The sequence below is a fragment of the Dreissena polymorpha genome, chromosome 12, assembly GCF_020536995.1.
Source record: "Dreissena polymorpha isolate Duluth1 chromosome 12, UMN_Dpol_1.0, whole genome shotgun sequence".
Classification (NCBI taxonomy): domain Eukaryota; kingdom Metazoa; phylum Mollusca; class Bivalvia; order Myida; family Dreissenidae; genus Dreissena; species Dreissena polymorpha.
In genome coordinates, this window is record NC_068366.1 from 36,378,281 (window position 1) to 36,406,116 (window position 27,836).

General features: G+C 36.3%; 1 protein-coding gene across 5 annotated transcripts in view; it reads right to left on the minus strand.

The window, feature by feature from the left end:
- LOC127852152 (transmembrane protein 135-like) overlaps positions 1-27,836 on the minus strand; it is a 150,155-nt gene that overhangs the window by 30,240 nt on the left and 92,079 nt on the right. For all 5 annotated transcript variants that reach the window (XM_052385989.1, XM_052385987.1, XM_052385986.1 and 2 more), the window contains one exon: positions 25,946-25,992. In XM_052385989.1, the coding sequence (XP_052241949.1) occupies positions 25,946-25,992 (47 nt within the window). The remainder of the gene's footprint in view (positions 1-25,945; positions 25,993-27,836) is intronic.

A 27,836-nucleotide genomic window follows, 5' to 3' on the forward strand; every position in this document is an offset into this window, starting at 1 on the left:
TTCTCTGAGAGTTCAAGCTTATTATGTTATGATCCGCTACTTTGAGTCTGGTCGCAAACTTGTCACAATTTTAAATAACATCAAGATTTGAAATTAAATCTGACGTCAATAACAAAATAACAGATTCAAATACCATCCATTGAAAGTATTTCGATGATTACACAATTGGGTCTCAATCCGACATGGTCGTCATAATAGGATTTCCTGAATAAGTATGTTTTTTGAAGAAATTGATATGTTCCATTATGTTTATAACAAATCAATGCCGTCAGTTACAATACGGTATGATTGCGGTTACAATGTTTACACGGTTTGATCGATGGTGTTCACTGTTTCAGCTATGAGGAGATCAAATTTATATAAATAAAGCCTGATAGCCAATCAACTTCATTTATTCTTGAGACAGCAGCACATGTTAACAGAACCAGACAATTTTTTAGGCAATCTGCTGCAATCAACACAAGGTGAAGAACCTTTAGATATGTGTTGAAAAACAATAACATGATTTGGTATGCTCTCTTCTGATTCAAAACGCTGATTTTACAATTTATTCTGATGTTTATTTTATTTATAAACATTTTGTAATTGTTCAAAAAACGGTCCATGAGTAAAAACAAGAGCACCGCATAGTGGGTGCCAAGGCTCTGCTGCGGGTGCAGTTTTGAATAAATGAAAGCTTGTCAGAAGATTTTTTTTTATATTATTATTCTCGGTGACCTTGACCTTTGACCTAGTGACCCAAAAATGGGTGTGGCATGTATTCATCGAGGTGCAGCTACATATGAAGTTTCAAAGTTGTAGGTGGAAGCACGTTGATTTTAGTGCCAATGTTGAGGGTTTAGAACGACACGGACGGCGGACGAGCTGGCTATGAAAATACCTCAGGTTTTCTCAGAAAACAGCTGAGCTAAAAATTACAGAGCTTAACTGCATAAGATCTCGTAGTACCACCACAATAAGTTTAGGAGTATCAGTCCCTATTTCAAGTGTTGGCCATATAAGCATATTGGGAACAAAGCATGAGCTTGCAATTAAATAAGAGCGTTTTATTAAAATGAATGTTTCAGAGCACTAATCAACTAACGAGGAAAGATCTGTAAAGCTGATAGTTGTTTTTGACTTTTATGCAACAAACTGTTCACATTGAAATATAAGTTAAAAATGTTTCTCCCGGGCAATGTGGACAGAGAAATTACCACATAATATTCTCCCTGGGCAATGTGGACAGAGAAATTACCACATAAATATTAATAAAAATCTCCACAATCTAGCTGCCAGTTAACCAGTGGAAACAATTAATGACTGTTCTCATGTAATCTAAGCAATTAATGGCAATTTATATCATTTTTCAGGTAAATGAAGTTATGGCAGCCAAAATGAATGTATGTGTACTTTATTCCAGTGTCATTAATGTGTTCTCCATATAGCCTTGCTGGGCCGCAGACATGTCATTAATTTAAAATGGGTAACATAATCCTTGTGTGTCATGCAGTAATTAATTATCCCAACAAACATGAATAAAATGTCTTTTATTTGATTTATTTACATCGTTTTACACCAGGTATGTTTTCCTGAAGCTCTAAGCTATGTTTACAAGTGTTTTATATTTTTGTCACATTTAAGGTGGAATTTTGGCGCCAATCCCAATCTCAACAAGAATATATTGTCCAAGATATGGCTACCGAAACACAAAAAAAGTATTGTTTCAAGTGAAAAGGGGCCATAACTCCATTATTAACAGATGGTGTGCAATGTCATTTGGCATGCATCATCCTCTTATCCATATTTATATACTCATACCAAGTTTCAATGAAATACGCCAAAGCACTTCCAAGATATGGCTCGGGACAGACGGAAAGACGGAGGGATGGAAAGACGGAAGGACGGACGGACAATGCCAAAACAATATCCCTCCGCCTATGCCACAGGATAAAAAACAATATAAGTCATTTGAATTTTGACTTCAATATTTTTGCTCCCCTGTTAATAGTCGTACCAGGTTTTCTTCTTGAATGAACAGATAAAAGACAGAAGAGGTACAAATTGCTTAATTTTCAGCACACATTATTTCACAGTTTGGTATTTATTAATTGTCAGAAGCTTAACTGGAATTGTTACTAAGTGTCATAACTAGCACTGCTGCTTGTATTACAATCACTCAAAACAAGATAGGTACCACTCAAAGGAATGTTTGTTGAATTACTGGCAAATTGCATTTTCCAATTATCCATCTGGCAAATTGGATGTTATAGTAGGGTTTATAGACACAATGTTATCACAATATTAAGACATTAGAAATCCAACGAAATCCAATGCTGTGGATAAATAACACATTGTTTAAGCGACCATATGTTAATTGAGTGTAAGGGATAGTATAATAGACAAGAGGGCCAGTGGCCCTTAGTCGCTCACCTATGATGTCAGGGTACTGAACTGCTCTCAGCAACTTTTTAGATGTTTCTGAAACCATTTTCAAACTTGGCCAATATAAGGAAATTGCCCAGGCCTTGGCAGCCAAGTTTCATGAAGATTGGACATAAAATGTGACTTATAAAGTGCTAACAAGGTTTTACTATAACAGCCAAATAAGACAAAATGCACCGCCCCCTTGTGGCAATGTTTTTCAACAGACAGGAACCATTTTAGAAGTCATCCAAGCTATCATAAGAACAAATGTTCCAACCAAGATTTATGAAGATTGGACTAAGAATGTGACTTTTAGAGTGTAAACAAGATTTTACTACAGCAATATAAGGAAAAATGCCCCATCCCCTTGTGGCCATGTTTTCAAACCAACCATATTTGAACTTGTCCAAGATATCATTTGGACAAATCTTCTGACCAAGTTTCAAGAAGACAGGACAAAAAATGTGGCCTCTAGGGTGTTAACAAGGCAAATGTTGACGACCCACGATGGACAACGCACAACAAACAAAGGGCTATCAGAAAAGCTCACCATAAGCATATTGTGCTCTGGTGAGCTAAAAAAAAACCATAGAAAATGGATTTTTTTCATGTTTTGGGCAAAAAATGAGAAATCCTAGAATTTAAGACCCAGTGATTTAACCAATCCATACAAAATGTAATGTTTACAAAAAGAAATGATACTGCAGTTAACATTCTGTCCAAAGTTGTATGAAGATTGAGTCCTTAATGTGGCATTAAGAAAGGTAACTAGATTTTTCTAATATTTGACCAGGTGACCTAGTTTTTGGTTAACATGATCCAGATTCAACTTGGCTTTGAAGTTGTCAGGGGAAAGTTTCTGACAAAGTTTCGAGAAGATTGAGTTTCATCAGGATTGGATAACAAAACAATGTGGCTTCCAGTACAATATCAAGCTAACAGTTGATGACATTCAAAGTATGACGAATGGCGCTTAAAGACATAGGTCGACATCAATAGCCCAGCATGAACAATTCATGCTCAGGTTAGCTTAAAACACTTTTAATACTCAAATATTATTTTTTAAGCTTAAACAAGCGATGTGTTTGTGAAACACTATGTCCCCATATATATGACCTTTGACCTTGAAGGATGACCTTGACCTTTTACCACTCAAAATGTGCAGCTCCATGAGATGCACATGCATGTCAAATATCAAGTTGCTAGCTTCAATATTGCAAAAGTGACATTAAATGAGCGATTTTGACCCATATATTTGACCTTTGACCTTGAAGGATGACCTTGACCTTTCACCACTCAAAATGTGCAGCTCCATGAGATACACATGCATGCCAAATATCAAGTTGCTATCTTCAATATTGCAAAAGTTATGGCAAATGTTAAAGTTGGGGCAAACAAACAAACCACAAACAAACCAACAAACAACAAACAGACACGGGCAAAAACAATATGTCCCCCACTATAGTGGTGGGGGACATAAAAAGTAAATGTCCCATGCATGATTTTTCCAAATCCGAAGGGCACCAGCCCCATTCACCAAATCATAGAAAAACCTGTTTTCCTGAATGCCCACCCACCCTGTCTATAATTTAAATAGCACCAAAAACTACGGTCAAATTAAGGCTTTCAGTGTGCTTTCATTCAGACGTAAGTAAGGATTATACAGTTGAATTATAGTCTTAAGTATTTGATCTTTAAATAAGGAATACATTGGTCCTATGCACATAAATGGCACTTAATGTAGTGTTTTATCCAGGCCGTTTAAGAGTGGCGCCATGCCCTTTTTTGTTCACCCCTTTTCAAAGCCATTTAGCGCCACGCTGCCCTTTCCAAAGGCCGCCACCCTGCCTTTTCATGAGTATACCAATATACATGACATACAAATGGCTTCCATGCGCCCTTATTGATAACATCTAAATTGCCGCTTGACCAAACTTCTAAGCCGACTGTATCTGAGTATGGCCCCAATGCAGCGAAGATTCCCGCGGTTGTGAATTAGTCATGCATGAATAACCCTGTCAATATCAATTGATGTCAGTGGCTTTGTTGTAACAAGCACACTAATTGGCCTGTAATGTGTACTCCTCAACGATAAAATTGTGGACAGTTAATCCGGAGACTTGTAATGAAAACCTGGATGTTATCCTCGTGGAATTTGTGCATTTCATGCATAATTCAGTTATATCAAAACATTTATATTTACGCGTAATTAAATTTTTGAAAAAAAAAGTTGTATCTTGATCATAATCGTCTTTAAGATAATTTATTATTGAAACAATTACTGTAACGTAATACTAATTAAACAAAAGCGAATCGAGAATAAGGCGGACATATATACGATTTCACGTTGCTATGCACACCTGTGGCTTACATCATTTTAACAAGATTACGGACTATCCAGAAAACAAGGGCTGTTTGTAAAACATGCATGCCCCCCATATGGGCTGTCAGTTGCAGTGGCAGCCATTGTGTTAATATGTTTTTGTCACTGTGACCTTGACCTTTGACCTAGTGACTTGAAAATCAATAGGGGTCATCTGCCAGTCATGATCAATGTACCTATGAAGTTTCATGATCCTAGGCCTAATTATTCTTGAGTTATCATCAGGAAACCATTTTACTGTTTCGAGTCACTGTGACCTTGACCTTTGACCTAGTGACCTGAAAATTAATAGGAGTCATCTGCCAGTCATGATCACTGTACCTATGAAGTTTCATGATCCTTGGTGTAAGCATTCTTGAGTTATCATCTGGAAACCATTTTACTATTTTGAGTCACTGTGACCTTGACCTTTGACCTAGTGACCTGAAAATCAATATGGGTCATCTGCCAGTCATGATCAATATTCCTATAAGTTTCATCATCCTAGGCGTAAGCATTCTTGAGTTATCATCCGGAAACCATTTTACTGTTTCGAGTCACTGTGACCTTGACCTTTGACCTAGTGACCTGAAAATCAATAGGGGTCATCTTCCAGTCATGATCAATGTTCCTATGAAGTTTCATGATCCTAGGCCTAAGCATTCTTGAGTTATCATCCGGAAACCATTTTACTATTTCGAGTCACTGTGACCTTGACCTTTGACCTAGTGACCTGAAAATCGATAGGGGTCATCTGCCAGTCATGATCAATGTACCTATGAAGTTTCATGATCCTAGGCCTAAGCATTCTTGAGTTATCATCCGGAAACCATTTTACTATTTCGAGTCACTGTCACCTTGACCTTTGACCTAGTGACCTGAAAATCAATAGGGGTCATCTGACAGTCATGATCAATGTACCAATGAAGTTTCATGATCCTAGGCCTAAGCATTCTTGAGTTATCATCCGCAAACCATCTGGTGGACGGACCGACCGACCGACTGACCGACAGACCGACCCGACCGACATGTGCAAAACAATATACCCCCTCTTCTTCGAAGGGGGGCATAAAAATGTGACTATCGGCCAAAATGGCAAATAACGATTAAATTTAACGATTTAGATCATACATTTAGAAGGAATTAATGAAATGCCTGTGATAATCAATGATGCACAAAATGTTTTAGATACCAACATTTATTAGAAATCTTCTCAGTGGATGTATGTCACGGAAACGAGTGTTTACAAATCGTTAGCGTTCAGTTTACTTGCAAAGTTAAAAATCTGACAATACAGGGATCAACAAATTGTTTTTAAGCAACTTGCCCTGCAGGCAAGTAGCTAAGAATTCCACTTGCCCTGCTGAAATATGTACTTGACCTGCAATTTATTGAAAAAAATCAGTAACTAATATGTTTTATTGTGATTTTCTATTGGTTATAAATAGAACTGTTAGTGTTAACTCATGAACTTCAATAAAGTTAATAAACTGTTTTAACACACTTTTAACTCTTTTTTTTCATTTAGCGCAGTGTTCAATAATCAACATCCGGTAAATTTTTTAATCGTCGATTAAACGCTGTTTTGTTTGGGAAAAATGTTTTAAAACTAAAATTTTCATCTTTTCGGCCAGAAATGCCACTCGCTCTGCAGGACGAGCGCTGCCAGAAAATTCACTCGTCCGGAGCCAATTCCTACTCGTAATTGCGAGTGGATTTGTCGATCCCTGCAATATTATCGTAGAAAATGGGATAAGACAAACATGGTTTCATTTATTTGTTAGTGGATCTGTTTATATTCAGATTCATATGCATATTTATATTGCTTTATTATGTTTGTTGTGCTCTACAGTTTACTGCAACAGGATGGAACTTGCAAGGTAAATATATAAATATTAATTAAAGTAAGTTAAATACATCCATTACCATTAAATGTGCTTGTTTATTCTTTGTTTTTCCCACACCTGCCTCTGATTACATGTTTCTCCTAAAACCAGGTATTAACAAAACTTGTTTGCCCTTTTTTGCCAAAAATGCGCGTTAAAATGCCCTTTTGAAAGGAATGCGCCATGCCCCTTTGCCTTCCTGGAAATAATACTATTAATGTATTATCTTTTTTTGTGTGGGGGAAGGCTTGTTATGTACTTATGTATTAGCCTTTTATGCATGTATGCAGATAGACACTTCTGACTTTCTTGTGACAATCATTTGTTGAGAGTCAGTACGGCTTATCAGCCTTCTTTGTACATATAATGATAGGACACTCTGGCTTACATTGGACAATCATCTGTTGAGAGACAGCCAGTAGGACTTATCAGCCTTCTTTATACATATGCTGATAGGACACTCTGGCTTTCATGGGTCAATTTTCTGTTGATAGCCAACCAGTAGGACTTATCAGCCTTTTTTGTACATATGCTGATAGGACACTCTGGCTTTCATGGGACAATCATCTGTTGAGAGACAGCCAGAAGACCTTATCAGCCTTCTTTGTACATATGGTTATAGGACACTCTGGCTTTCATGGGTCAATTATCTGCTGAGAGCCAGGAGGGCATATCAACCTTCTTTGTACATATTATGATGATAGGTCCTTTTGACTTTTCTTTCTTGCTGCGCTCAAAAAGCTCCAGCTCTTCTTAACCAATAAGATTTTAGTGCATATGTTCTTATACTTACATCATTCACATAATTCTCATACAGGTGATTTTACTTACTTTCTTAATTCGAAGGCTAAAAAGCACCAGACAGTAAAATTTTAATAAAAATGTGATACTATTAATTTTGGTCACTTGATGCATGTTCCAGGATATTTGTACATATTTCATACTTGTTATTAATTGTGTTTACCTTTTTCTTCATTAAAACTAGCATTAAGGTATTTCATTAATTATCAAGAAAACAGAGGTTATGATACACAAACACTTATCATGGATGCAACATAAATTTTGTGCCAAACAGCACATGATTTGATAATGACAAAATGGTATACACACAAAACTGAGCTCATTAAAAAGATAAATGTTAAGAATGATTGAAAGCATCAATCAAGAATTTAGTGTCATTATAAGAATGTGTGGCTGAATTCATAATATTTTTACTAAAACTTTTTTCAAACATTTTTACCAAAAGACTTGACTTAACCCATAAAAACTGTTAGTAAAAAAAATACCCAATACTTAATTAAGCTAGTGTACTTCAGCAAACATTTTCCTTTAGAACACTTTTTTAGTTGATAAGTTATCATTTAGTATAGATTTTAGGTACTATGTATGCAAAATTCTAACAATGCACCAGTTTTTTACACAAATACATCCGTTGATTAAACCTGTTTTCCACAACAATAGACCAGTTGATTCACATAAATAACCTGTTGTCTACATCAATACACCAATTGTTGACACCAATACACCAGTTGTTTACACCAACACACCAGTTGTTTATACCAACACACCAGTTGTTTACACCAATACACCAGTTGTTTCCCTCAATCAACAAGTTGTTTACACCAACATATTAGTTGTTTACATCAATCCACCAGTTGTCTACACAAACACACCAGTTGTCTACACCAATACAACAGCTGTCTTCATCAATACACCAGTTATTTACATCAACATAAAGTTATTTACACCAATACACCATTTGTCCACACCAACACACCAGTTGTCTACGCCAAAACATCATTTTTTTACATAAATGCACCAGTTGTCTACACCAACACACCAGTTGTTTACACCAATACACCAGTTGTAAATGCCAACACACCAGTTGTTAACACCAAAACACCTTTTTACACCAATACACAAGTTGTTTACACCAATACACCAGTTGTCTACACCAATACATCAGTTGTCTACATCAAAACACCAATTGTTTACAGAAATACATCACTTTTTTACCCTCATACACCAGTTGTCTACATCAATACACCAGTTGTCTACATCAAGACGCCAGTTGTTTACACCAATTCACCGGTTTTTTACCCCAATACACCAGTTGGTTACACCAGTGGTTTACACCAATTGGTTACACCTATACACCAGCTGCTGCCACCTATACATCGGTTGGTTTCACCAACACACTAGTTCTTTACACCTATACAACAGTTGTTTGCACCATTATACACAAATACATCAGTTGCTAACATCAATACACAAGGTGTTTACACCAATACACCAATTGTCTACACCAAAAAATTAAAACTATTGCCTGCAAGAAGATGACATTTGGTATGGGGGTGGCGGAAGAACAGAAACAAGCTTAGGAATCCAAATATGGCTAGCTGTGCATGCATCTGTTAGTGGCAATATGTGCCCCCAGAGTAACCCATATTTTATCTCCTACAACAATTATTTAAATTTTAAGTCCACACCTGCTAGAATATAATGAATGATCATGTGGCCACCAAATTGTGGTTTTGGATCCATGCAAAAACGCAATATCTGTATAATGTTTTATAATCAAATACTTTACTCTAACAGCAAATCCTTAACCATGATGTACCACTAATTGCAATGCTTTTACTAACCAGTACGTGGCAAGACCATCTTCTCACTAGAAGCAAGTTCTTTAGTTACCAATTTACCAATTAGCACAGGCCAGTACAGAGTCCCGCTAATTGACAGGTGCCCTCTTCCCCACCCTGTCTCGACCCCAACAAGTGATGGGTAGGCAATTACTGGCATGACATTTTTTCCTGCCCAAAAAATGCATCCACACATAAGCAATCATCCTGAAGACCTGTCATTCTCTGTTAACAATCTGTTACCAAAGGGAGGCTTTTAGCCTACTTGTCAGCTTATTAGTGCTCTCTTCAAGGAGGCTGGAAAGGTGCTTTGTTCTATCAGTTGATTGGGGCGTGCTGAAACAGTGGGTATGGTAGTTGCTGATAAAGCACGGTAACTTGAAATAGCCTTTTGTTTTCTTTGAGTTGTTTTTCTAATAAAATAATGCAAGAAATAGCATCTGAAATGGATTTGGGCGGGCAGTTTTTCTGAATTATTTACATAAATAATTACAAAGTCCTTGGGTAAAAAGATACAATTGTGGTATTAAATTTCAACTTTATCTAGTTATTTGTATAATCTTTAACTAATATCATTCCTATATCCTCTGCTGTTACTCAGAAAAAAACATCAAATTTGGTGGGCATCCTAACTATAATAGTCTGAATTGCTAAAATTACCAATTTTAAATAAATCAGGATCTGTCATTCTTCAGAATAATAGTAATTATCATTGTTTTGGGATTGCCAAAATGATCTATTCTTATCCCAAATTACACGATGAACCCTACACTAGAATCAATAGAACAGAACGGATAGTTTATAAAGACTTAAATATAAGATGTGCACTACTTTTAATAACAACATATTTAACAAGATGTGTTTGTGAAACACAATGTCTCCCTATATGATGTTTGACCTTGTAGGATGACTTTAACCTTGACCCTTTACCACTCAAAATGTGCAGCTCCATGAGATACACATGCATTTCAAATATAAAATTGCTAGCTTCAATATTGCAGAAGTGACATTACATGAGCAATTTTGACCCATATATTTAACCTTGAAGGATGACCTTGACCTTGACCTTTGACCACTCAAAATGTGCAGCTCCATGAGATACACATGCATGCCAAATATCAAGTTGCTATCTTCAATATTGCAAAAGTATTCATAAAATTTGCGATTTGGGCTACATATATTTGACCTCTGACCTTGAAGGATGACCTTGACCTTGACCTTTCACGACTCAAAATGTGCAGCTCCATGAGATACACATGCATGCCAAATATCAAGTTGCTATCTTCAATATTGCAAAAGTACTCATAAAATGAGCGATTTTGGCCACATATATTTGACATCTGACCTTGAAGGATGACCTTGACCTTGACCTTTTACCACTCAAAATGTGCAGCTCCATGAGATTCACATGCATGCCAAATAGCAAGTTGCTATCTTGAATATTGAAATACTGCACAAGTGTACATTAAATGAGCGATTTTTACCCATATATTTGACCTTTGACCTTGAAGGATGACCTTGACCTTTCACCACTCAAAATGTGCAGCTCCATGAGATACATATGCATGCCAAATATCAAGTTCCTATCTTCAATATTGCAAAAGTTATTGCAAATGTTAAAGTTGGCGCAAACCAACCAACCAACAGACCAACCAACAGACCAACAGACAGGGCAAAAACAATATGTCCCCCACTACTATAGTGGGGGACATAAAAATCAAAGCGCTGAAGGCATTGAAGTTGTTCACTATTGCATAATCTTAGACGCACTTCAGTTTTCAAAATTATGTTAAAGCTTTTTATATCGCAAGTTTGAAATGACCACAACCCATTCAAATTTATAAAGAGTGTGTCTTAAAGCAGACGTCGAGATGTGTTGTTTTTTTCAAATCATTGATACAGCTAATCATGCAGTGCGCACAGGCTAATCTTATTTGACATGCATTAAGCCCCGTTTTCCCTGAGCAGCCAAAATATACAGATTTCAATGATAAACACTAGACTAGCCAACAATGTCTTACAAGCTGTTAAATACTTTTGACAACATACACACTATGTAGTGTACCAGTGGGAACTATAAACAGGCAGATGCGGTGGTTAGAGCAGACGCATTTAGCATTCGTCGTCTGCTTCATTTTACTGCAGTTATCCACACAGGCAGTCACTGGTAACGGTTCCTAGCGTAGTTCAGCCCATACTGATTTGCAAAATTGCCTCTTCATTATTTGTGAGCTAATTCTCACAAATAATAATAGATGTCAACAAGTAAACCAAGAATCATACACAGGGGTTGAAGAATCCACTCGACCGCTCGCATATGCCAGTGAAGTTGACGGTCGGGCGAGTAAAATTTGTTAAATACTCGACCGACCGGGCGAGTGCTGTTTTTCAAGTTGAGAAATATAAATTCAGTTCCAGAACTTCTTCCACATCGATACAAATTGCGAACAATTTTTCGAACGACAAAAAATACGTTAAGTACACAAAGAAACTGCACTTTCATTTTGACAATGAAAAATGACATCACGGGCACAGTAAAAATAATTCTCTAAATCGGCTGCGCTCTTTTCGTCGTTGTCAGTGCTCTTAGCTAATCGATTAAAAGTGAATAAAACTGTTAAATATATTGGTCATTCCGTGAATTTTAATGTAAATATCAATAAAACAATAATACATCACTGGTTAATTATAATACTTCTTATATTTAATTAAAAACAAGGGCTGTTTGTAAAACATGCATGCCCCCCATATGGGCTGTCCATTGTAGTGGCAGCCATTGTGTGAATACGATTTTTGTCACTGTGACCTTAACTTTTGACCTAGTGACCTGAAAATCAATAGGGGTCATCTGCCGGTCACGATCAATGTACCTATGAAGTGTCATGATCCTAGGCAAAAGCGTTCTTGAGTTATCATCCGAAAATCATTTTACTATTTCGGGTCACCATGACCTTGACCTTTGACCTTGTGACCTCAAAATCAATAGGGGTCATCTGCAAGTCATGATCAATCTACCTATGAAGTTTCATGATCCTAGGCGTATGCGTTCTTGAGTTATCATCCAAAAACCATTTTACTATTTCGGGTCACCGTGACCTTGACCTTTGACCTAATGACCTCAAAATCAATAGGGGTCATCTGCGAGTCATGATCAATCTACCCATGAAGTTTCATGATCCTAGGCGTATGCGTTCTTGAGTTATCATCCGGAAACCATCTTACTATTTCGGGTCACCGTGACCTTGACCTTTGACCTAGTGACCTCAAAATGAATAGGGGTCATCTGCAAGTCGTGATCAATCTACCCATGAAGTTTCATGATCCTAGGCGTATGCGTTCTTGAGTTATCATTCAAAAACCATTTTACTATTTCTGGTCACCGTGACCTTGACCTTTGACCTAGTGACCTCAAAATCAATAGGGGTCATCTGTGAGTCATGATCAATGTACCTATGAAGTTTCATGATCCTAGGCCCAAGCGTTCTTGAGTTATCGTCTGACAACCACCTGGTGGACGGACCGACAGACCGACATGAGCAAAGCAAAATACCCCCTCTTCTTCGAAGGGGGGCATAATAAACCGAAAAATTAATTATTAATAAACAGAAAAATTTTGTGATCAGAAGCCTTAGGCAAAATTTACCATATTGTAACCATTTGTCAATCAAGTGTGTCTTTCAGTAAAAGTTCGTCTGAAATATTAAAATGGAAAAGGGTTCTATTTTAAAATATCTGCAAGGTGGTGGCGACAGGGAACAGAAAGAATTAAAAAGGTCGTCAAAACGAGAAGCGGAAAGAATTGAGAAAATGAAAGAGTTGCAGAAAACGTAAGGAAAGCAAATATAATCCATCAGATAATGTAGTTAATTTGTTTGCATTTAGTGTCACTATGTTAAGTAGGTTTAAAAGGTTCTGGTTGATCATAACTATAAATATAGATATCTATTTTTTTTAATGCAGGGCGAGTAGATTAAAGTGAAGGGCGAGTGGATTGTCAGGCCTACTCGCCCTGAAGGGCAATGGCTCTGGAAAAATTCTTCATACGTGATACATTTGGGCCACACAGGCTAATCAGGGACTACAGTTTCCGCCTTAACTGGTTTTTTGCTAAGAAGAGACTATCTTGAAAAGAAAAAAAAGCGGAGGGTGTCACCCCCGATTAGCCTGTGCCAACTGCACATGCTAATCGGATGATACTTTAGGAATATGCATTAAACCCCCTTTTCACAGAGCGCAGCTCATTTATAAATCCCTAATATAATTAACAATCTATGTCTTGCAATAATGCCTGAGAGTTGACCTGTCAATGCGAATGACAGGGGGACATGGCCTTATTAAAGATAACGCAGTTAATATAGCTTATGACACATTATCCTGTGATAACAAACACCACTGCACACCTTCCCATGGTACCTTTTTGTATAACTGGACCAAAATCACAGCCACCACAATGCCAGATGTTCCAGCATGTTTGAACAGAATTACAAGTTTTAGGGCAACAAATTCCGTTCCTTGACAGCGTCAGGATTTTAATCTGCTACTTCCCGACTTCATGTCGCCTTCATAACTGGTTAAATAATTTACCTATGATTAATCAATAGCCACAAGGCCCAGGTGACAAATTTATCAATAAACAAATTTTGATTTCATTGGCGGTGACATTTGAAAAATTGTCGGAAAAGGTGACATTCTAACTTTAATTTGCTGATAACACAAAACTAATGGTTGGGAGAGGTCAATGTAGGCATATTATGGAAAGTTAGGTGGTCTATTTTATGAGGTTAATGTACGTCATAAAGTAAGTAAATACCATAATTGACCCATGTTCCGCACAGTACCCTTTTGCAATTCTCACCTCTTTTTACAGTACTGGCTTTGGTTGTCATGAATGGTAAATGAACGGTTCCTATGATATTAAAAAAAAACTCTGCACCAATTTATATGCATTTATTTTGTTTTTGCAACAACAAATTGAAGTTTGAATAACGGTCATCAAAAAGTGTTAGAGAGTTTCTTCTGACAAGTCAGTGTTTATGTTAACAAGGGCTGTTTGTAAAACATGCATGCCCCCCATATGGGCTGTCAGCTGTAGTGGCAGCCATTGTATGAATGTTTAATTTGTCACTGTGACCTTGAGCTTGACCTAGTGACCTGAAAATCAATAGGGGACATCTGCCAGTTATGATCAATGTACCTATGAAGTTTCATGATCATAGGCGTAAGCATTCTTGAGTTATCATCAGGAAACCATTTTAATGTTTCGAGTCACTGTGACCTTGACCTTTGACCTAGTGACCTGAAAATTAATAGGGGTCATCTGCCAGTCATGATCAATGTACCTATGAAGTTTCATGATCATAGGCGTAAGCATTCTTGAGTTATCATCCGGAAACCATTTTACTATATCGAGTCACTGGGAAATTGACCTTTGACCTAATGACCTGAAAATCAATAGGGGTCATCTGCCAGTCATGATCAAAGTACCTATGAAGTTTCATGATCCTAGGCTTAAGCATTCTTGAGTTATCATCCGGAAACCATTTTACTATTTCGAGTCACTGTGACCTTGAACTTTGACCTAGTGACCTGAAAATTAATATGGGTCATCTGCCAGTCATGATCAATGTACCTATGAAGTTTCATGATCCTAGGCCTAAGCATTCTTGAGTTATCATCCGGAAACCATTTTACTATTTCGAGTCACTGTGACCTTGACCTTTGACCTAGCGACCTGAAAATCATAGGGGTCATCTGCCAGTCATGATCAATGTACCTATGAAGTTTAATGATCCTAGGCCTAAGTGTTCTTGAGTTATCATCCGGAAACCATCTGGTGGACGGACCGACGGACAGACCGACGGACGGACCAACATGTGCAAAACAATATACCCCCTCTTCTTCGAAGGGGGGCATAACAAGCATGCGTCCACCATGAAAATCTCCGACCCACCCACAATTTATATTTGAGAACGGGACTATAATTGGTCTACAATTGCTCAATCAATCATGTTTATCAATTTCTCATTTGACTGCAAAATGGATTAAAACTGTTCCTAAACTAAGTTTATTATCATATTAACCCATTTATGCCTAGCGTCTAGAAAAAAGGCCTTGGCAAACAGCGTAGACCCAGATGAGATGCCGCTCATGCGGTGTCTCATCTGGGTCTATGCTGTTTGCTTAATAGAATTTCTGTAAGAAATATTCTAAATATAAAAATAACAAGGGCTGTTTGTAAAACATGCATGCCCCCCATATGGGCTGTCAGTTGTAGTGGCAGCAATTGTGTGATTACGTTTTTTGTCACTGTGACCTTGACCTTTGACCTAGTGACCAAAAAAAAACAATAGGGGTCATCTGCCAGTCATGATCAATGTACCTATGAAGTTTCATGATCCTAGGCGTAAGCATTCTTGAGTTATCATTCAGAAACCAGTTTACTCTTTCAGATCACTGTGACCTTGACCTTTGACCTAGTGACCAAAAAAAAACAATAGGGGTCATCTGCCAGTCATGATCAATGTACCTATGAAGTTTCATGATCCTAGGCGTAAGCATTCTTGAGTTATCATTCAGAAACCAGTTTACTCTTTCAAGTCCCTGTGACCTTGACCTTTGACCTAGTGACCTGAAAATCAATAGGGGTCATCTGCCAGTCATGATCAATGTCCCTATGAATTTTCATGATCCTAGGCGTAAGTATTGTTGAGTTATCATCCGGAAACCATTTTACTATTTCGAGTCACTGTAACCTTGATCTTTGACCTAGTGACCTAAAAATCAATAGGGGTCATCTGCCAGTCATGATCAATGTACAGTACAGCCAACGCGGCACAAACATAATCTGAGGCTACGCCACGGCCAGATTATTAGTATGCGGCGGCCAAATCGTGTGTTTACGCGGCGTATCGCCGTGGCACTCGGCATCAATCCGCGCAACGACGCCGAGTCTGTATTAACCTCACATACTTTCGCGGAGAAAATCCGCCGCATACGTACGCGGCGGATCGAGTGAAAAGATATCCACCTACATGAACATACATGTATGTGTAGCGTAGAATTAATTACGCGCAACTGTTAATGTTTCGTTTGATTATCATTATTAAATTTGTAATCCGAAACACACTTCCGAATTTTAATGCTAACGCGACCTTTGGCAAATTCTCGCGTCAAATAAACAGTGCTAAAATATCCTTTGTTTCATAAAAAGCGCGCGAAAATTATGCAGACATGTAGAACGTCGTTTGGAAAGTTTGGGTGTATTTTGTGTTGTATAAATACATGAACATCATGTCAGGCGTAAATTGCGTGTTCAGTGGAAAAAAAAAACGCCCCAATTAGACGTTATTTCATCATCTCTATAAATAGTAACAAATGCCAAAATGTATTTGAACACTGTATTATGTGAATTGGAAATAAGACATCAATTTGGGAATAAATTGTGTTTTATCAAAAGGGCATAATATGCAGTTTTATCTGTTGTATATATCTAGTTTTACAAATTTTAATTAAAACATATACTTGCATATATAATAGCATCATTTAAATTGATTTTACTTCAAAACTGAATTTTTTAATAATTTAAAAAAAAAATCCTCATGAAATGAAACTGTGTCCATGCCGCGCATGGACACGGTTTAAAAATACACTTTAAATGATAAAAATTCAATCACTGTTAATAAAAAAGTCATGCAAAATTTCTTATTAAGCTTAAATTATAGATAATATATTACAAAAATATATGTAGATCATGAAATGAATAGTTTTGTTTGAGAAAATCACCGAAATGATGCCCATTCCCAGTTTGATGTCTTATTCCCAATTCACATAATACAGTGTTATTTGATACTTAAGGAAATATCGAGAATGTTTGTGTATCGTAAATATTTACCAGCATTTGCGTTAAAACTGGAATATACGGGATTATCGGGTAATTAGTAGCTATATTTACTGTATAATATGAACAAAATAAAACGTGTTTATATACGCATATTCAAACAATATTTATAATAAACTGATAATTAACAAAACAACAAATAGGTCTTCACCGTATGATTATTGATGTGGCTTCGAACTGCTAATTTCTCAGCTTAAATGTAATAGCAAAATCAACATGCAATTAATTTATAAATCCACCATATGCTGGAGCCTTGACCACTTGTATGTGCGAAAACATAATTACGTGACCTTGTTTATTAGTGAATAACACACTACGGGCGGGAAACAAACTTAATTGGCCAGACACATTAACTATGCTTACATGTATATGCTAATACAATCAGCGCACAATAAATTTATTATGATTTTAATTATTATTATAATTGTTCTTTCGAAATTTGTTAACTACATGTAAATAATAATTTGAAAAAGATTTTTTATTTCATGATGCGCATCGACTCGGCATCATGTCGCGGACCGCCGCATGCCTCGGCGGACAGATGCGAAGTTTCGAGGCGAAATGCTACTTGCTGCCGCATACTGACACGGCTTCAACGACTGACGCGACATCAACTCGTTTCGCCTTGCCGCCGCGGATCGCGAAATACGTTTGTTTCGCTTTGGCTGTACTGTACCTATGAAGTTTCATGAACCTAGGCGTAAGCATTCTTGAGTTATCATCCGGAAACCGTTTCACTGTTTCGAGTCACTGTGGCCTTGACCTTTGACCTAGCGACCTGAAAATCAATAGGGGTCACCTGCCATTCATGAGCAATGCACCTATGAAGTTTCATTATCCTTGGTTCAGGCGTTCTTGAGTTATCATTCGGAAACCATCTGGTGGACGGACCGACCGACAGACCAACGGACCGACATGTGCAAAACAATATACCCCCTCTTCTTCGAAGGGGGGCATAACAAGTTGATATTACATGTATATATAATTATTTCCAAACCAGTTTTCGTGCACAGAAAAACAAAAAACTGGTTGGCTCAAAAAAAAATTGGGACAGCGCTAGCCCTGGTAGATGGACCCCACGACACCAGTACATAATATAATCTGCAAATGTGGTCCTAAACTGCATCCAAGAGCGAGTCACTGTGACCTTGACCTTTGACCTAGTGACCTCAAAAACAATAGGGGTCATCTGCCAGTCATGATCAATGAACCTATGACGTTTCATGATCCTAGGCTTAAGCGTTCTTGAGTAATCATCCGGAAACCATCTGGTGGATGGACGGAGACCCCACGACACCAGTACATAATATAATCTGCAAATGTGGTCCTAAACTGCATCCAAGAACGAGTCACTGTGACCTTGACCTTTGACCTAGTGACCTCAAAATCGATAGGGGTCATCTGCCAGTCATTATCAATGTACCTATGAAGTTTCATGATCCTAGGCGTAAGCGTTCTTGAGTTTATCATCCGGAAACTATCTCGTGGACGGACGGACGGACCTACCAACGGACAGATGTGCAAAACAATATACCCCCTCTTCTTCGAAGGGGGGCATAAATATACTAGACGTCCCTAATTTTTGAAATAAATTGATCCAATTTAGAAGGATGTGAGAGTCCACTAGGCATAAATGGGTTAAGTTCTTATACAGTGCTTAAGGTAGGCCTTAGCGGCAGCGTGAAGCCACCTGCTGTCAAAGATTCAAACATACCACCTTGCCCTTTTTGTGGCTGAATAGGAAAAAAATAATCCAAAATACAGTCAGAAAATTCCCATTTGATGGTGAGATATTCGTATGCTTGTCAATAGAGATGTTCAAGTTTTATCAATTCGACAATTATATTTTCCCCAATTTAATGTAAATTGACACATAAATCCATATGTATGCTGTTTGCTGCCCATGAGTATCTGAGGGTTGGAAATGAAGCCTTTAAGTCTTGAATACAGTAAGAAAGGTCTTTAATTCAATTTAACTTTCTTAAGGACTACACTTGTGGTCCCTTACACAGTTAAATTTAATTAAAGACCTTTCTTATTAGATTCAAGTTTTAAAGGCATCGTTTCCAACCCTTAGATACTGATGAGTAGCAAACAGCACAAAACCTGAACAAACTGCGACTAACTCGCAGGCTGTTCTTGTTTTATGCTGCTTGCACATAGCAATTTTAACTTGGCTTTTAAGTGGGAAAGGAATAAGCAGTCCTTCAGCTTGTATTTGCCAAGGGCAGGGTGCTCTTTTGTCATAGGGCATTTACTTTGCTCCTGAGTGGGAAAGGGTTAAATTGCTCTGCAAATTTCAAAGATAAACATTATTATAGCATTGCATTCAAAAATAAACCAGACATATTGATTAAAGAATTTAATATAATTTTGGTCTTCTTTTCGAGGGATTTACAGTGTTTCCATCAAATCCAACTCCAAGGCACCATGCAGGGCTCATTGCCAGCTTTATCACCTATTTTGACGCAGTATTGAACAGGCCCTAATCCGAAGGATTCAAAAATACTTGCGACGGTTGGCAGACAAACAGTGGGGCCTGATAACGCCACTGTATGTTTGTGTGTGAGTGATTTCCTTACAATGTGTGAATAGTTATTGAATTCGAAGTTTTGATAAATACTTTGGTAAAAATGACTACGTGTCATGATTTATAGCATGTTTTTATCAATACCCCCAGTTCTAATATTTCATCAACGTGTGGTGACGAGATTAATGCAATCGTCAAAATTGCAAACTCTTTTTGCAGAGAAACAAACATTGAAGTTAAGTTGTACTAAAAATTAAATTAAATTGCAGCCTTAAAAAAAATTCCTGAAAACTTAAATGTTGATAACTGAAAAAACACACATTATAATCATGTTAGGTAAATTGTATGATGATATATTATTGCATGTAAGCCATAATTGGCTTATCAGCAGATACTACAATGATCTTGTGAGTTCTGCTGCCCATCCAGAAATTATCAGCTGCCTACAGTCACTTTCAACCATGATTTCTTGCCATATTTTATCCAATCCAATTGCAAAAATTGTGTTGCTTATTTTCCATGCAAACTAATGGTGACTTTGTAATTATATTTACATCACACATTTTTTTAAACTTAAAATGCAAACCTTTTTTTTTAACAAGATAATGATAATGCTGTTAAAGTGTAAAATTTTCATAACTGCTAAGAAAAAATACAAACCCATTTATTTTGTTTAAAGTTTGATAAATAATGTCAATAAATGTTGAACAAAGCTGAAACATCATAAATAATGATTATGCTTTTTTTAACTGCTGGCTTGCACGCAAATTGCTGTGCAACACAATCTGTTCAAATAAAAACAAATTCAGTCATAGAATCATCATTCCAAAACAAGAGTAACCTCCCTTTGACAAGAGTTATCTCTCTTTGTCAAAGCCTGGCATTCTTTCACAATGATTAATATGACATTAATTTCATGTCATTGTTTGAAACAACCTGCTAATCAATTACCTGATACACTGCAGTTTTTGCCAGTTTAATAATTAACCAGCAAAAAAACACTATGTTACGTAGTTCTTTTCAATTAGCGAGTCATTCGAGAGAAATTTTAAAAAGCTTTTAAACTAATGGCATGTCACAGCAGCTAAACTCTACACCTATACACGCTTGTTCACATTATTTGCGTTCATTTCATAATGAACTATTATGAAAATCGTGTAAATTAAATTAATGGCAAAAATAAATCACTCTCTGACAGGAGCGTTTTTAGCACCACAATAAATCATCTATCAAGGACGGCAACAGTCCACTTAGACCAGTTGGTTTTGATTATAAATACCGTAATCTCCATTTTGCCATTCTGACGTTTCACAACCATGGACTATTGAAATTGTTTCGCCAAATTCTTCCATAAAAAAAATCATAAATGCTTTCATGAAATCTAGAGTCTGTTTATTTTGTTTTGACATTTTCAATGACTGTTTATACATGGCTAAGTCAGGGTATGTGTTTGCCACTGACACTTCAGGTCCATATCTCCCCATACTTGAATAATATTCGACAGTAAATTCCACATCAATTTTCGGTCACTGATAAACTTTCCCATCTAAATGATCAATTTTAGACGACCGTAAGCTCACTTCAAAAGCCCCAGTAATCGTGTTTGCCCTATTTGGTATGTCTTAGCTCTCCTGAAGAATTAAGTCATCAATTTCCTATCTCAACATGTCATCTTGGACTCGACTTTCAAAAACGAACATGATTTTCTCATAACACTCGGGATATGTGGCTAGGGGGACAAGTGATCTTCATGGAACATCTTCCGCTGACAGGATTAGCATAAAATACTACCCCACCATGTCACAGACAACCGGAGGCGTCAAAATATTGAAGATATCGATCTCAAAACTAAAATAATATTGTCTCCGTAACAACAGCATGCATTTGAGATCAACTTTTGAACCCAAATCTGTTTTACTTAGGCAACACAGCAGGCAGTTAACGTCGTTAACAGTGTGGCCAATTCATTTATAAAAGGAGGCTTTTAAAATATTTATTCAATAAAAGGTTTATGTTTAAGGTCATGTTTGCCAGGATCCAAATAAAACTTCCTGGAGAGTGTTTTCCCCTTTACCACTTAGATACGTATTTTAACCCATTTGTAGTCCTTTAGAAAGTTACATTTAATTAAATACCTTTCTTGCTAAATGCAAGATTTAAAGGTTTCATTTCCAACCCTTACTTAATAACGAGCAGCAAACAGCATAAAACATGAACAGCGTGCCAGTTACTTGCAGGCTGTTCTGGTTTTATGCTGCTTGCACATTGCCTTTTTCACTTTGCTTCTTATGAGGGAAAGGGTTCAAAAAGTTTTCATCAGACATGGTTCTTTTTTAAGTGTATTGAATGTACAATAAAAGCAATCCACTGTGACCTGGGCATTGTACCACAAAAATACTAAACTCAATTTTCTGACTCTAAAGAACTTAATAGTTTTTCCTCAATTTTAAGATGAGTTTGTTCATCATGCTCAACTTGGTTTTTGACAGATATTTTTATGAGTCTGACTCAGACCGAAGTTGATGAACATATGCATATTCTTATAGCTGTCATTTGAGTTTTTTGGCGGGCTGACTGACCATATCAATACTCAGTATTAAACCATCTGCACCAATGATTGCAAAGGATTAGTTGATGAGGTGTGTACCTTACAGGAAATCACGAGTTCTATACACAGTCAGGATTATTTTTTCAAGATCTCCCCAAAAAACACCCAGACCTGGTTCCAACCAGAAAACAGACTCAAGAGTCTGAATAAGCAATGGGCTGTTATAATGCAATTAAGCTAACAATTGAGCTAAAACAATTTGGTTTTAACTAACGTGAGCTTTAAGTGTTTTTGTCAACGGTGATTGTTTGTAGACAATTTAAAATTTAAAATGAGTGAACAAAAAAAATTGCAGAATTTCAAGAAGTAGCATTGTTTGATGGTTTCTAGTTGTACATCATACCATAACTGTGAAAAAAAGTTCCTTTGTTTGGCAACTTTAACTAACAAAAGCATTCGCACACAACAATGTAAAACATAAAATCACCAAAAACCATTGTGATGCTGACGTTAAGTTGTTGTATTTTTTTTAACTCTTTCAGTGCTGGAACCGAATTTTAAAGGCCTTTGCAAACAGTTTGGATCCAGATGAAACGCCACAGAACATGGCGTCTCATCAGGATCCAAACTGTTTGCTATTCTGATAGTATTCTTTGAAAAAAAATCGAAGAAATGCTAATTTTATAAATTCAGCAGACAACATTTTAGCAGATGACAAATTTCTCAGCATGCAAAGGGTTAAATATAAATTTGGGAGCAAAAACTACCATTTTCACACCCTCACAACTGAGATATTTGTTACAGATCCCTAGCAATATTCAGATGAGAAAGTAGCAAGCAGGTCAACAGTCAAGAGTGCTGGGTCTGCACGGTTTTTTACTTTCTACTTAATTTCCAAGCACCAATGTGATTTTGAATAAATTACGTATATTCATAAACACTGGTGGGAAAAATCACAAACAAGTTGACAATCGCCAACGCATTTTAATTCAAACTGATAAATGACAAAAACCTAAATCTCTCAGGATAACATCAATGATTCTAAATGAAACTAGTTACAATTAATCATTCTGAATTAACCCATTGTATGAAATTAAAATGCAAATTCGACTGCAGAGATTTATTGAAACTTGGGTGGGACCATTTATCAACGACGCTTACCCGAATGCTGCTGTATCTATGACAATGAAGCAGGCCACCAAAAATGCAAAAATGTGAGTAAAGGGGCATCTTGCCTTACATGACTAGTAGTGAGGTGAATTCGATAAAAAGAAAGGAATAAAGAACACAGTGAACAAATGGCTGCATCATCTATTGAGAAAAGCAAATTGTTCAACACATACAATTTAAGGGCTTATTTGATCTGGAAAGGTTTTTTAAATTTAATTTTAAGCTTATAAAAGTAATTATACTATTGCAATACTCATATTTGTACAAAAAAGCTTACATAAATAGATTGCTTCACAAAAAATATGGTTTTATATTCAAGTCAATTATTTTGTATTCATCGCTTTTATTGAGTATAAATTATTGAATTGCATTGTGTACTTGTAACACATGGTTGTAAACGTTTGTTTTTAGACATTTAACCCTTTTCCCCGTTAGAAGCAAAGTGAAAATGGCTTTTGCAACCAGCATAAAACCAGAACAGTCTGCGAATGACTTGCAGTCTGTTCAGGTTTAATGCTGTTTGCTGCATCAGTATATAAGGGTTGGAAATGAAGCCTTTAAAATTTAGTAATAAAGGTATTTAATTAAATTTAACTTTCTATGGGACTACAAATGCTTCAAAATACGTATCTAAGTGGTCCACCAAATCATGACACGTTATTAAGTCTATTACACAGCACATTTCAGTCATGTACCTAAAAGAAAAGAGCAACAAATAATTTGTTAAATTATGAATATCAATGTTATTTCACAATTTCTACGTTAAACCTTTACCACTTAGATACGCATTGTTAAGCATTTGTTGTCCCTTACAAAGTTAAATTTAATTTAAGACCTTTCTAACTAGTTAAGTTTTAAAGGCTTCATTTCCAACTCTTAGATACTGATGAGCAGCAAACTGCATGCAACCTGAACAGACTGAGAGTTACTCGCAGGCTGTTCTGGTTTTATGCTGTTTGCACACAGTCATTTTCACTTTGCATCTGAGTGGGAAAGAGTTAAGGCAGCGTTTGGAACTGATGTATCTAGATAATATTTTGATATCAGAAATGTTAGTTTTATCATCAGCAGTTGATTTATGGAAACCATGAATAACTCTAATGATAAATATTTTTTTTTAAATACTTCATAATACTTAATAATAAACCCCTTGGTGTTAAAGACTCTAGAAAGAGTAATTATGTTACAGTCAGTTTGGCAACAGTGTAAAAGGTTTTCTCTGGTTGAACTACAGGAACACATGACCGTATCAATTATTTTTGGAAAATAAGAATGCAGGCATTCATTTAATCATCAAAGACAATTCTAAAATAAGCAACTGCAGTCAACAAAACATGACAACAATGTCAAAAGCCGATTTTTCTTCAAAGAGTCCATTCCCCAAACCATTTTCCATAAAAAAATAAAATGTACTTCCCCCTCTACATGTAACATGTTACCGCCTTTGGAAGCTAAAGAACAAATTTTATCAACACACGGAAAACATTTTACGACCAGCTACTCTCCAATCCTTACAATCGTATTTATTTTAGAAGGAATGAACAAATGGAAAATTCTTGTATATCTACACTAGACAAAATGGCTATCTTCAACTCTCGAAGACTAATTCGAAATTAATGAATTTATATTAAAGAGTTTGATAAATGGATAACTGTTAAAGGATTTATCACAAGTGGGTACCTGTTCAACATATGAATCTATCACAACAGCTATCAGTTTGTGGGCTAAAATAAAGGCAAAATCAAAGTCTAGTTGTACCTTCACTTTTAAAGGGTAATTTGTATAATGTCCTATTAGTTATCCAAATTTTATTTTTGTTGATTTATTTAATGCATAATAAATATAGGGCAGTCATTTTTAAATTGGGCCAAATATAATTATCGGACAATATTAAAATTGTAAACAAAATCTGAAAATGACAAAAATAGCAGTTTAAGACTTCCAGTTCATAATGCCATTTTTTCGCACAAGCATTCTTACATCTTTTATTTATTTTATACATCAATTATATTACAAGTACTTCGGTTAACGAATAGCCTATACCTAAACTCCCACACTTCAACAGCAATAGGTATAGAACAACCCAAAATATATGATGGACGATGAGCCGAAAATAACCCGTACTTCCATATAATTATTTTAGCCACCCAAAATTCTTTTATGAAAATAAATTGGACAAGAATGTGTTTAGGCCTTAGAATGCCTGTTATACCCAGAACACACACATCTGTCAAATATTTGTTTGTATTTACACATTTTACATGACAAGTTAACCACATGCTTTTCTATTTTCATCTTCAGGATTAGTTACATTAGTGAGCAAAAAGTTTAAATTACTTTAAGTGAGTTTGTTTCTCCCCTGTAATGCACAGATGAATGGGATGCTATTTTCTGCAGAGAGCCCGCCAATAAAGACAGGAGAACAGTGATAAAAAGTAACATATTCAATTCCATTCTATAAATGGCAATTTAACAACAGTTTACCAAAGACAGAGAGAGCTTACTTGAAGTAGTACAGGTATATTGCAGCTGCCACACTGAACAATAGAACCTGAAAATATAAAAGAAATTAAACATACATTAGAAATAAAGAGCAATTCAAAGCAGAATTATGCAACAGTATTCGCGAAACATTGGTAGTCTGGTTCCCAGACTAAAACATTGGATGCATACAGTATCATTTGAACTGAAATATGAATATTGTAAATTACATGTAAATTACAATAAATTAAAAACTGTCATGATACAAAACATCCTCTAAACATTACATCGAAACTTTTCTCCTTAGTTTACGAAGAAGTATAGCATTAATCACATGTCTGTACAATTTAAAGAATCTATTGTTTACATGCCTTAGCGGCCACACTAAATACTACAAAACAGGCTAGATTGCACTTTACCGGTACGCAGCTGTTTACCACTATCGACAGAGCGGGGGTTTGGGGGCGGTAGCCCGCGATACTAAGGAAATATATAGGCGTTCAAGGAAATACATCTGTCTTTGATTTATTGTTATCCATATTTGCGTTTATTAGTGTAAATATGTTTCTTTGTACTTTGTTTTGTTCAGTTTTTATATAAAATTCTGTTTTTCTGCAAAAACTTCATATCACTATGATGCTTGCAATATTGAGTCTTTTATGTTTACATTCTACTAACATCTGTACACATTATAACACATTATCTTTTATTTCATTCCAACATTATGTTCATAGTTTTTCAGTAGCGAACATGTTTTCTTTTTCTATTGAAACTAATGTATTACTCGTTCAATTACGAAAACCTTAGGTCATAACAATACTTATTGACAATAAAACATACAATTTCACCTCTTCTTGTTCTTCATTTTTATTTGTTAATACATTAAAATATATTATCTTATTATCACTCACTACCTTCATTAAAATACATGGTAGCTTCATTCCATCTCATTTCACTGGTCGCAAACATTACAACATCAACGCCGTATATCTTTTTCAAGATATTTCTTGTTTTGTATGCTCAATTTAGCAAATGCATAATTTGTTTATCATGTTGAACTACTTATATGTTATGAAAATAGTTGATGAAGAGACAATTATCACATTTGGCTTTTCAGCGCTTTCCACAGGAGTTTTTTCAGGCGCCCCGGGGCTGGTACGGGTCGCTTCAGGAGGGGCGTTGCCTCCTGACGTTTTTTTTTTTTAATTTAACGTGTCAATTGACGTTCTGTGCTGCTTTATAACTCAAAGAAAAACAGCATCAAAATAGGTCATTTGGTGTGCTATGTCCCTTCAAGAAAATCCCCCAGCTATAAAGTCATTTATAAAGATATATTTTTTAATTGTTTTTAAACTTTCCCGCAAAGAAAGTAAAATCCCGTCTCGAACGATTCCCCAATACATCCGTATCAACCTGACTACACTGTAACTCCAATATAGCGCGGTCAATGGGGTCCAAGCCACGAAACAGCGTTATAACGGATCCGCGTTATAGGTTTTGAGCTCATTTACTGCAGGGCGCTATAAAAAAAACACAGGTATAGAATAGCCTATAATATAGGTCATGTATATTGCACTGCTGTGTTGACGCAAATACATGTATATAAACCGAATCGTATCGATAACAGTATACATACCGCTTCTCTTATGTGCACATTTATCCGATAATCCAATGAAATTACAACATCACTTGAAAAATAATAATCTTGAACATTAATAACGATATATGTTTAAGAAATTCGTAAACACAACCGTTCGCATATATGCCATTTTCAGAAGTGTTAAGAGTACAGTGCATTATGGGGCAGAGCTTTCATTGGACGAGCGACTTTAAATTTAGATTGAATGCAATACAACTCATGTACAAAAAATTGTTTTATTGCGTCATACGCATGCAAAAAACGTGTTTCCTGGG